General features: G+C 30.3%; 2 protein-coding genes across 2 annotated transcripts; both read left to right on the forward strand.

Moving 5' to 3' along the window:
* Positions 1–2,012: 2,012 nt before the first annotated feature.
* On the forward strand, positions 2,013–8,688 carry LOC123301371 (uncharacterized serine-rich protein C215.13-like). Its single transcript, XM_044884108.1, has 5 exons — positions 2,013–2,027; positions 5,487–5,489; positions 6,940–7,201; positions 7,359–7,510; positions 8,108–8,688. Exons 3-5 carry the CDS (start codon positions 7,113–7,115, stop codon positions 8,686–8,688), a joined length of 822 nt encoding a protein of 273 aa, XP_044740043.1. The 5' UTR covers positions 2,013–2,027; positions 5,487–5,489; positions 6,940–7,112.
* Positions 8,689–9,084: 396 nt separating this feature from the next.
* On the forward strand, positions 9,085–10,895 carry LOC123301372. Its single transcript, XM_044884109.1, has one exon. It carries the CDS (start codon positions 9,207–9,209, stop codon positions 10,893–10,895), a length of 1,689 nt encoding a protein of 562 aa, XP_044740044.1. The 5' UTR covers positions 9,085–9,206.
* Positions 10,896–11,383: the final 488 nt, after the last annotated feature.

Genomic DNA, 11,383 nt, shown 5'->3' on the forward strand with positions numbered 1-11,383 from the left:
ATGACTGGAAGATTACATAACTTAGAATGTGGAATGACAGCAATTGAAACAAGGTTAGGTTGGACTTTGATGGGTAAGAAACCTACTTTAAATTATTCTGAAAATGATGCAGCATTAATTGTAACATCGATGTATGTACAAGAAGCTGATATTTCAAATTTATGGAGTTTAGATGTTATAGGAATTACTGACCCAATTGAAACAAAATCAAAGAAATTAGCTGAACAAGAAATTTGTGAAAGATTTCGTGAAACTGTAGTTATTAATAACGATAAAAGATATGAAGTATGTCTTCCATGGAAAGAAAATCATCCTCAACTTGAATCAAATAAAGAAATTGCTCAAAGAAGATTACAAATTACGACAGATAAATTGAAGAAACAAGGACTTTATGAAGAATATGATCAAATACTAATGAAATGGCTAGATGAAGGAATTATTGAAAGAGTTCCAGTTGATGAAGAAAACTCTTGGGACCAGTATCTTCCTCATCGACATGTGTTGAAAATTAATAGTACAACTAGATTGAGACCAGTATTTGATGCATCAGCGAAATCTAAGAATGGAGTATCTTTAAATCAATGTTTAGAAACAGGTCCTAATTTAATAGAATTAATTCCTTCTATGCTTTTACGTTTCAGAGAGAAAGAAATAGGAGTAATTTCCGATATTGAAAAAGCATTCTTGCAGATCAGCGTTACTCCAAAAGATCGGAATGTCCTACGTTTTTTGTGGTGGAAGAATGATGTTATTGAAGTTTTACGACATTCGCGAGTAGTATTTGGAGTAACTAGTAGTCCGTTTATACTGGCTGCTATTATTAAATTACATTTGGAGTTATTATCAAAAGAGGACAAGTTTAAAGACATGTTGACATCTATAATCAAATTAATTTCATCCTTTTATGTTGATAATTGTGTTACTAGTGTAGATTCTCTTGAAGAATTACATCAATTTAAAGAAGAATCAACTTTATTAATGGCAGAAGGTGGTTTCAATTTACGAGGGTGGGAGTACACTCATAACGAAGAGCCGCATCGTTTAACATCAGTTCTAGGTCTTACTTGGGACAAGAGAGACGATGTTTTAATACTAAAAATTTCAAATTTATCTGAGACAATTCAAGAAAAAATAAAAAAGAGAGTTATTTTGTCTATCAGTCATAAAATATTTGATCCAATCGGTTTTGCTTGTCCAGTATTATTGTTACCCAAGTTATTGTTGCAGAAAATTAATACTTTAAAATGGGATATTGAAGTTCCTCAAGAAATTAAAGAAGATTTTGAAAAATGGTATCATCAGTTAAAATTATTAGAAGAAGTGAAAGTTCCACGTTGGATTTCTAGTACTCATAAAACAGAGAGACAAACTTCATTTCATGTTTTCATTGATGCTAGTCAAGTAGCTTATGCGGCAGTGATTTATATGAGAACGCAGACTGATACAGATACGAAAATACAACTGATTGCTGCTAAATCAAGAGTATCTCCAAATAAAAAGATGACTATTCCACGTTTAAAACTTCTTGCAGCAACTATTGGTGCAAGACTGATGAAATCTGTCCTTGAAACTATGGTTTATGACCAACAAGAGATTTATTTATGGAGTGATTCAACGACAGTATTAACATGGATACAACAAGAAAGACAGTGGGCTACTTTTGTTTGGAATCGTGTTCAAGAAATTCGTAAAATAACAAATATTGAATGTTGGAGATATGTACCAGGAGTCTTGAATCCAGCTGATCTTCCTTCCAGAGGGTGTACAACAAGTCATTTGATTGAGTCAAAATGGTGGGAGGGACCAGATTGGCTTTATAACTCTGAAGAATGGCCTGTAAGCAAATATTATATTAATAATGAAGAAATAAATAGTGAATTGAAGAAATCAGCAACTAAAAACGAATCTGTAGATGATGTTAATTTAAATAATGTTTCTGCCACAATGTAAGAAAACGAGATAAATAAGATAAATAATGATGAATGGCATTTTAATTGTTTTACACAATACAGTAAAATCGTAAGAATGTTTGGTTGGATAAAAAGATTCATTTATAACGCTCAAGTCACTATTGAATCAAGAAATCAAGGAGAACTTTCTGCTGAAGAATTTTTTAATGCTGAAAAGATCGTGCTAAGACTTGTTCAAAAGGAATGTTTTTCTGGAAATCAAGATCCTCGAATCAAAGATTTTAGACCATATATAGATGAATATGGGTTATAAAGAACAAAGACTTTAATATCTAATCGAGATGATAGCCCTGATTTTCTTGAACCAATAATATTAAATCCAAATCATTCTGTTGTTTTGAGTCTAATAAAACATTATCATGAGAAACTACAACATGCAGGTGTACAAACAGTCTTAAATAATATCAGAGAAAAGTTTTGGATTCTTCAAGGAAGAAAATTTATTAGATCAGTAATGAATAAATGTATTATTTGTAAAAGATACAAAACTTCTCATGTTGATACAGAACCTACAGCTTTACCAAGAAACAGAGTAAAAGATGCAGTGCCTTTTGAAATATCAGGTGTTGATTTTGCTGGTCCAGTTTATTTGAAAGAAAATCAGAAGAGTTGGATATGTTTATTCACTTGTGCTGTTTATCGGGCTGTACATTTGGAACTAGTAACCTCACTATCTACAGATGCTTTTCTAAAGGGGTTAAGACGTTTTATTGCACGCAGAGGTAGGCCTGCTATAATTTATAGTGATAATGGTACAAATTTTACAGGTACAAAAAATTGTTTACTCAAAATTAATTGGGATAAAATAAAGAAGTATAGTTCAGTTGAAAAGATAGAATGGTACTTTAATCCTCCATCAACAGCATGGTGGGGTGGTTGGTGGGAAAGATTGGTACGTGTAATGAAAGAATTACTTCGTAAAGTACTCAAGCGATCAAGTTTGACTTATGAAGAGATGTGTACTACTCTATGTGACTGTGAAGCGATAATTAATTCGAGACCAATAACCTACCATTCAGATGACATTAATGAACCAAGACCGTTATCCCCAGCGATGTTCTTAATGGAAGCAAAAGGTACAGAAGTGCCTGATTTGGATTGTATTGAAACAATGGATTTTAAAAAGAGGTTTAGATATCGGCAAGAGTTACGAAATAATTTACGAGAACGTTTTCGAGTTGAATATCTAGGTCAATTATCACGAAGACAACCACAAGCAAATCATAAATCTAAGGTACAAGTAGGTGAAATTGTTCTCGTTGGTAACGATAATCAAAACGTTTAGATTGGCCTCTAGCTAAAGTTATTGGAATAATACCTGGAAAAGATGGTGAAATAAGAGTTGTTAGACTGAAGACTGCGAATGGAGAACTTATTCGACCAGTGCAACGAATTCATCAATTGGAGGTACAGTCACCTAATGAACAGATAGTCCTTCAGAGAAATGTTGAAAAAGAAATTAAATTAACTAAAGCAAAGAAAATAACATTGCCAGAGAAAGATCAAGAAAAAGAAAATGATTCATTTAAGGAAACGGTAATAACGACTAGATACGGAAGACAAATAAAAGCACCAAAAAGATTTGGAGTAAATGATTAATTTTGTTATTGATGAAATTATTTTCTTTGTGTTCATTTGTATTAAAATATTAATTTTTTTTTTTTTTTTTTTTTTTTTTTTTTTTTTTTTTTTGTTAAAAGAAAAATTAACTCAAAGGTGGGAGGATGTTAAAAGTCTCGCTATTTAAAAATTTAAGAAAAGAATATCTTTTGTGTTTGTTTTATAATATAGTTACAGTTTATTGATTTATTGACATTTGATGTAATACTAAAAAATAAAGCTGATAATTGATTTCAAAAAATAATAAGAAATATTTGTCTAAAAGTTTAATTAATTAAGAAATAACTAATTATTAATATCTTAATCAAATCATAACACTGAATGTTTTCAATATATACATGATGTCGACATTTTTCTTGTTCTAATGACCATATATTTAATATAAAAATAAATTATTAAGTACATTAAAGGAACATAATTTCGAAAATGTAAGCAAGGTAAACTTTTTCGCTAAACTTTGAGCATAGTTTAGCTTGCGTACATTTTTGAAATTATGGTCCTTAATGTACTTAATAATTCATTTTTATATTAAAAATATAATCATTCGCACAAGATAAATGTCTACATCATGTATATACATTGAATATACAGTCCCTCTTGATACTCTTCAGTGCCAATAAATACGTCAGAAAAACTCTAAATAATTTCCTGGCAAATTTTTATTTTCCTTAAGAGAAGTATTCAATATGATAAAGGTAAAACGTACAGTAATTAATTTTTCGAAAATGTAAAATTACCCACTGATGAATCCTGAAAAACTCTTACTTTTACTTTATTTTGATAATTAAATTTTCATAAAATCTCTTAATTCTGAAAGTCTTCTCAGAGAATATTTCTTCCGATAGAGTCTCAATCTATGACTATTTTCTGTCATTAAATGATTGATTAATAATTTATTTTATATTTTCAGACTTTTTCAGAGATAGTTTTACTTCAAATAATTTTTTTCTGAATTTCAATTTTTTTCTGAAGTATTATGAGTTCCAGAACAGACTTATTTCCACAAGGGTATACCGATCTTTTCGTTGTCTCTGCACTACAGGTAACTGGCAGACATCTAGGGATCTTTTCTTTTTCGAGATCGAGAGTAAAATGTACCATTATACTGGAGGGGTCGTGAGAATCCATAGAGCTCCAGGAGACACCTTCTGGAGTTCAGTAGAACACATATGAAAATACTACACATGAAAATAATGTTAACAAATCCAAATATGGTTATCCGATTTAAATTTTTTTATGTAAGAAAACCTTAAAGATTTATATGTAAGAAACCATAAAAAAATTATATTTAAAATAGATTCAGGCGCGCAAAAGAATGTAATACCGTTGCACTACTAGGTAAAAGTGTCCAAATTAATAAAACTAGGGTCAAACTAAGCCATTTACATAGCCGTAAATGAATCGAAGGCTTGCCCGACTTTAGGTTTAGATGCTTCAATAGGATTGAAAATAATTGCACGTATAGACACAATAAATAACGACATGATAAATTAAATAAACATACACACTTGTTCAGGGGTATTGGTGAAATTAAAGATATTAGATATAAAATTAAACTAAAGAAAGATTATGAACGAGCTATCGCGACATATAGAAAGGTTCCTTTCCATTGAATGCCTGAATTAAAAGTAGAATTAGAAAAACTCAAAAAGCTGGAAATCGTAGAAGCGGTCAACGAACCAACAGAATTTGTGAACCCTATTGTCTTTGTCAAAAAACCAAATAACGAAATATGAATCTGTTTAGATCCAGAAAAATTAAATGATGCTTGTGTCTAAGATAAAAATCACATTTCCACATTTGATGAACTAACAAACGATATCGCGGGGAGGGGGGGGCTCACTTCAGCACACTAGATGCAAATCGGGGGTTTTTGGTAAATAAAATTAGATAAAGAAAGTTCCTTACTAACGACGTTTATAACCCCTTTGGGTAAATTCAAATTTAATCATATATGTTTCGGATTAGCAATAGCAGCAGAAGTTTTTCAAAACATATTCAATATTATATTCGGTGATATACTTAATTTTAAAGTCTACATCGATGATATTCTTATACACGCCAAGAGTCAAACTGAACATGACAAAATTTTAATCAAAGTACTAGAAAGAGCCGAGCGTTACGGGGTGCGGTTCAACAACGGAAAATGTAAAATTAACACTAAAGAAATAAGATACGTAGGTCACATCATATCAGCAGGCGGAATTCGAATTGATCCATTGCGAATGAAAGCAATTAATGAGATAAATCCACCAAAAAAGTGGAGAAGAACTAAGCAGATTCTTGTGTATGATCAATTTTGTCAATAAATACATTTCGAATATGGCTAGCCAAACCGCCAAGCTAAGACAACTGTTAAAAAAAGCCACACATTTCGTTTGGTCGGAACAACACCAAACAGAATTTAATAATTGAAAGTCATTACTCGTAAATTCACCGGTACTAAAACATTTTTACGAAAAAGAGACGCTCACACTTTCGGTCGACAGCTCCAAGGACGGGTTAGGAGACAGAGACGGGGAAACAGACCAATAGCGTACGGATCTAAAACGCTTACACAACCCAAGCAGAGTTCGCCGGACTAAGACACGTGGCCAAGCATTGGCCCATTAAGGGTTAATGGTACTTGGCAATTTTTATTGGGCCATTGCTAGAACCAAGAAAAGGCCGATGTACGGTTCATAGAGATAGCCAGTATATATTTTTTTTATATAGCCAATGTATGGCATATCAACGGCAATTTTATGGCATATCATCATCTACTATTACTTATGCAACTTAGGCAATCTTTTAAGCCATGTATGTATAAAAGGTTGCTTGCCAAACATAATGTTAATGAAATAAAAATTAGTGATTATAAAAGGATTAAGATTTAAAAAAGTTTCATAATTCTTGATACAATAAAAGGTAATAATTGAAAGGAATGTTAGGAAATTTAGGTAGTCAATAAATTTAAAATGGATAATACATTTGAAATTTTAATGCATTAGCCATGGCTATTCAATAACAATCCGTGTCTCTGTTTGAGTGTTGACGAATAAATATCAGTTATTTATATAATTTTTTTAATGATAACTATCGATGAAAAAACGATTCTAGTTAAGTTTTGACAGTCGAAGGCTTCCCTTGAAATAAATTTCATCTTTTATTTTTGAAAAATAACCATAACAGATGACGTAACATAATTAAAATATTTGTTTACATGTAAGAGCAACGTGTGGTTCGTATATACACTCACTATTAGATAACTATTTTGTTATTGTTTGGCAGTGACTTACATGTGCAGTCCAAAGACTATAAGATAGACAAGAAGCAGCCGTATAATTGTAAACGACATCTGGTTTTTCAGGATATACACTAACGAGCTTGTTGGCTTTTGCGGGGGCGACGATGAAGGAGGATTTTTGAAATATGACAGATAGTCTTTGTGACAGATATCTACGCTTGGGTTTTTGATGATTTTGGTTTCTTAAGACGTAATACTTAATAAATTAATAATTTTAAAGTAAAAATTAAAAAAAAATGGTTCGTTGTAATGTGAAAGGTTGTACAAGAACACAAAAACAAGATAAAAATCATTCATTCTTTTCTGAGCCGAAAAATTTAATGATGTAAGTACATAACAGTCAAGTAAATGTAAAATTTATTTGGTGATCTATTGAATTTGGAAAATATTAATTATAAAATAAAAGTATAGTGAAAAATGAATATTTTAACAAGAATAAATAGTAAAGATAATGTAATTAATTATTAACTGATTTATTGCAGACGAAAGCAATGGAGAAAATTTGCTGGTATTACGAATAATCCAAAAGATTTTCGCATTTGTTCGGATCATTTTGAATTGTCCTGTTATCGAAAGAGAACACCACCACGTTGGTTGTTATATCGAGAAGCAGTCCCAACGATTCGTATGGGAGGTAGATTTCTTTTTTTTTTTGTTTTTTTTTATTGCATTGAATTATCACCAAACTTACGATTATCCCGATTTTCTTAATTTCAAATGACCACTATTTCTAAACCAATTGATCGATTTCACTCATTTTCAAATATATCTAAAGTATTCATATTTATCCAAAATATTTACTGAGAAGTCTCTTGATATATTGAGAATTTTAAGTGATATTCTTATCGAATTTCGATAAGAATAGGTAATGAATTGTACATATTTTATAAAAAAAAATTTTATTTAAAGCAATCAAATATTTTACTGATTGGAATTTGTAAATTAGTATAATAATCGTCACCGTCAAAGTAGTATATTTGAATTAATTCAGTCACAATTCGTTAAATGTATGAAAATATCAGAGTATAATAGAAAAATATGACTGTTATTTTTACAACCACAAATATTAAGCCGTTTTTTAAAGTAGTTAATTAATCCGATATTATTTATTTTTATTTAATAAGAAATTTCTCCATTAACATTTAATGACTTGTTTCTTTTTTTCAATAACGTTGATTCTTATGAAACTTTGCTTCACCTAATTAATTGGTTTTTTTTTTTTTTACTGAAGAGGATCATTCTTATGCATCATCTGCAGGGACTCATTCATCATCAAATGCTTCAGCAACAATTTCTTCACCGACACCATATCAACCATCGCCTACATCTACTATTAGAACATCAGATCAACCTAGTATTTCCGCATCTATAGATTATTCGCATAACTCTGTTACGTTGAATACAGCAGACAAAGCGACGATGTATGTTCAAGAAAACGTTTCTTCTTCCAGTACACCAGTGTTTAGCGAAAGCATACCAAAAAATTTCAATAACTTTAACACAATCGGTATATGTTCTTCACCCGTTAGTAGTAAGCTAAGTTCATTAAATGCAAAAGTGTCTCCAAACTCACGTTCTCAACAATCATCAAGATTATTAATGACTTCATCGAAAAAAGTGAGTCGAGTACCAAGAACATTAGTTTTCAAAAATTCTACTGTTCCACCAAAAGAAGCAGTAACTTCGCCTTCTAAGTTACATCATATGAAGAGTAGTACATCATATAATCAATTAAGAATAAGAAATAAAGTTGATCGTCAAGTGCAATTAACACCAAAGTCTTCACGTATTAAAATAAAGATCGTTTGTTAGCTGTTTATCGAAGCCGAATTCTAAGACTAACTAAACAAAAACGTAACAATCCGTTAGTCACTAACGAAGTAGAAATAAAATCTATTATTAATGCATCCTCCAAATTTCTGGATCCGGAAGCTCTAGCTTTTTTTTCTTCACATTTACGTTTGTGCAATGTTTCAAAAAATCGTCGACGTTTTACGAATGAAGTGAAAGATATAGCGTTATCTATAAAATATCATTCACCTAAAGCATACCGTTATCTTAGCAAAGTTTTTCACTTACCAACTGAAAGAACTCTAAGTAATTACCAAAAACAATTTCCAATTCATCCTGGATTAAATAATACTGTATTAGAGCAATTGAAGACCTCTATGGAGAAGTCAAATGCCAAAGATAAGCTGGTGAGTGTGCTATTCGATGAAATTAATTTAAGTGAAGAGATACATTATGACAATAATTTAGACGAATTCAAAGGTATTGCTGATAACGGTAAAACGCGTACTTCTGAAAATGCTAAAAGTGCGTTAGTAGCAATGATCAGATGGATTAATAGGCCCTGGAAGCAAGTTATTGGTTACTGGTTATTAAGTAAAAATGACAATTCAAGTTTAACTCACGAAATAATGGAAGAAACTGTGGTGAAATTATTTGAAGTAAATCTAATAGTGAAAGCTCTGATCTGCGATCAAGGGCCCAGAAATCAAGGCATGTTCAAAAAACATAAAATGACTCCAACAAAACCATTCTTTAAAGTTCCAGGATATGATCATAAAATTTATTTCATTTATGACCCACCACATTTGTTGAAGTCTATTCGTAATAATTTATTTAAAAAACATTTCAAGTATGATGGCGGTTACGCACGTTGGTCAGTTTTAGAAAAAATATTTTCTCTTAGCAAAGAAAGTCCTTTGCATTTAATTCCTAAAATAACTGAAAGACATCTATACAATATTTCAAATGGTGATAAAATGTCAGTATCGTTAGCTGCACAAGTATTCTCAAAGTCGATGTATACAGCTCATTTAGTTTATACTACTATAGATGCAAGTAATTTCCCAGAAGATGATACAACTGGAAAAATGATTTGGGATTTAGACAGATTATTTGATTCTTTGAATTCTAGACTTGAACGGCCAATACTAGAGAGTTTGGAAAAACTAAACTATGCAATTTCAAAAGATTCAAAGCATCACGAATTTTTGAGAAACATGATTGATAAATTGGATAAGAGTTCTTTTGTTCAGAATAAAGATAGTGATAAAGCAAGGCCGCCGTGTTTGAACGGATTTAAAATTACAATTAATAGCGTTTTGCAACTGTCTGAAGAACTTCGCGTGGAATATGACATCCCGATTCTTAAAACTCGTCAATTAAACCAAGATCCATTGGAAAATTTATTCGCAACTATTCGACAGCAACATGGTTGCTCTGTTAATCCCTCACCAAAACAATTTGAATCTGGTTTGAGGCATATTTTTATAACTCAGCTGAGTAAATTATCAAACGCTACTAATTGTGAAGAAGATCAAAATAAAATTTTTGCCAAACTGAGTAAAATTGAATCAGCAACAATTTTAATTCCTGTCAAAGAATTCTTAAATAATAAATTATCAGTACCAAGCATCATGAACAATTTTGAAAATGATATGAAGCGCACAAAAAAATCAGAATTCACAGAATCGAATGCAGTTTATTATATTTGTGGTTATTTAGCTAAAAAATTTATTAAATCTCATAATACTTGTAGACAATGTGTTGATTATTTAATTTTACCAAGAGAAAACAAATCTTTTGAAGATTATAAGTTATTCACTTTGCTAAAAGATTGTGCTGATGCTAATGGCCTTAAATATTCATCAAAAATATTGTTTGACTCAGTGTTAGAGTGGGAGAAAACATATCAAAGTGTTATTAAAAATTTCTTCCATTTAAAAAAAATTTCTTGCTATCTTAATCCAGTTTTAATTGATCGCACTCCAAAATTTAAATTATGTACTGAAAAAGCAACAAATGCTTTTATTAATTCATTCATTAAAATTCGCTGCTTTTGGGAAGCTAGATTTAGACGACGTGCTGCGAAATCTGCCGATACCAACACCAAACAAAAAGTTAAGAAATCAAAAATGAAAAAGTTTACTAATAAAAACACAATTTGCCAAAAAGTAAAGAAAGTGATACCAAGTAATGAAGCCAAAAATATACAGCCTTCCGAAAAATAAAAGACTGAAGGTATATTTTTTAACATATTTTTTATTATGATTATTTTTTTATATCTGTCAAAAAATTATTTTTAGCATAAATCTCTTTAAGATTCTATTATTAGTAGTTTAAAAAATGAAGTATTTTTTATTTTATGTTTATAGTATATTTATTGTTACTAGAATAGCTTATATTTTATTTAATTTTATAACATAAAATGTTTTTTAATAAGTTTAAATTTATTAACCAAAAAATATTATTGAATATATCTATGTTATATTTTACTAAAATATTTATATAAAGTATGTAATATCTTTTTACGCTTTTGTTTTTGACAGCTAAGAATAAATAAAAAAAAAAAAATTAATCAACAAGTGCGTTATAATTTTATTCTTTTACTTTCATTAAATTATTTTTTAAATTTAAACCTGGCGACGAGGTTTTTCTTAGTGCCTGACTCGGTAGAGGCGCTGAAACTCGTATACTACTATTTTTCATTAGCTCTTAT

The sequence above is a fragment of the Chrysoperla carnea genome, chromosome 5, assembly GCF_905475395.1.
Source record: "Chrysoperla carnea chromosome 5, inChrCarn1.1, whole genome shotgun sequence".
NCBI lineage: Eukaryota > Metazoa > Arthropoda > Insecta > Neuroptera > Chrysopidae > Chrysoperla > Chrysoperla carnea.

Bases quoted from the DNA above. Each gene is read 5' to 3' on its own strand.
- LOC123301371 (XM_044884108.1), top strand. From the start codon at position 7,113: ATGGTTCGTTGTAATGTGAAAGGTTGTACAAGAACACAAAAACAAGAT. The intron at 7,202-7,358 runs GTAAGTACATAA...GATTTATTGCAG, and splicing joins GAGCCGAAAAATTTAATGAT to ACGAAAGCAATGGAGAAAAT. The intron at 7,511-8,107 runs GTAGATTTCTTT...TTTTTACTGAAG, and splicing joins CCCAACGATTCGTATGGGAG to AGGATCATTCTTATGCATCA.
- LOC123301372 (XM_044884109.1), top strand. From the start codon at position 9,207: ATGATCAGATGGATTAATAGGCCCTGGAAGCAAGTTATTGGTTACTGG.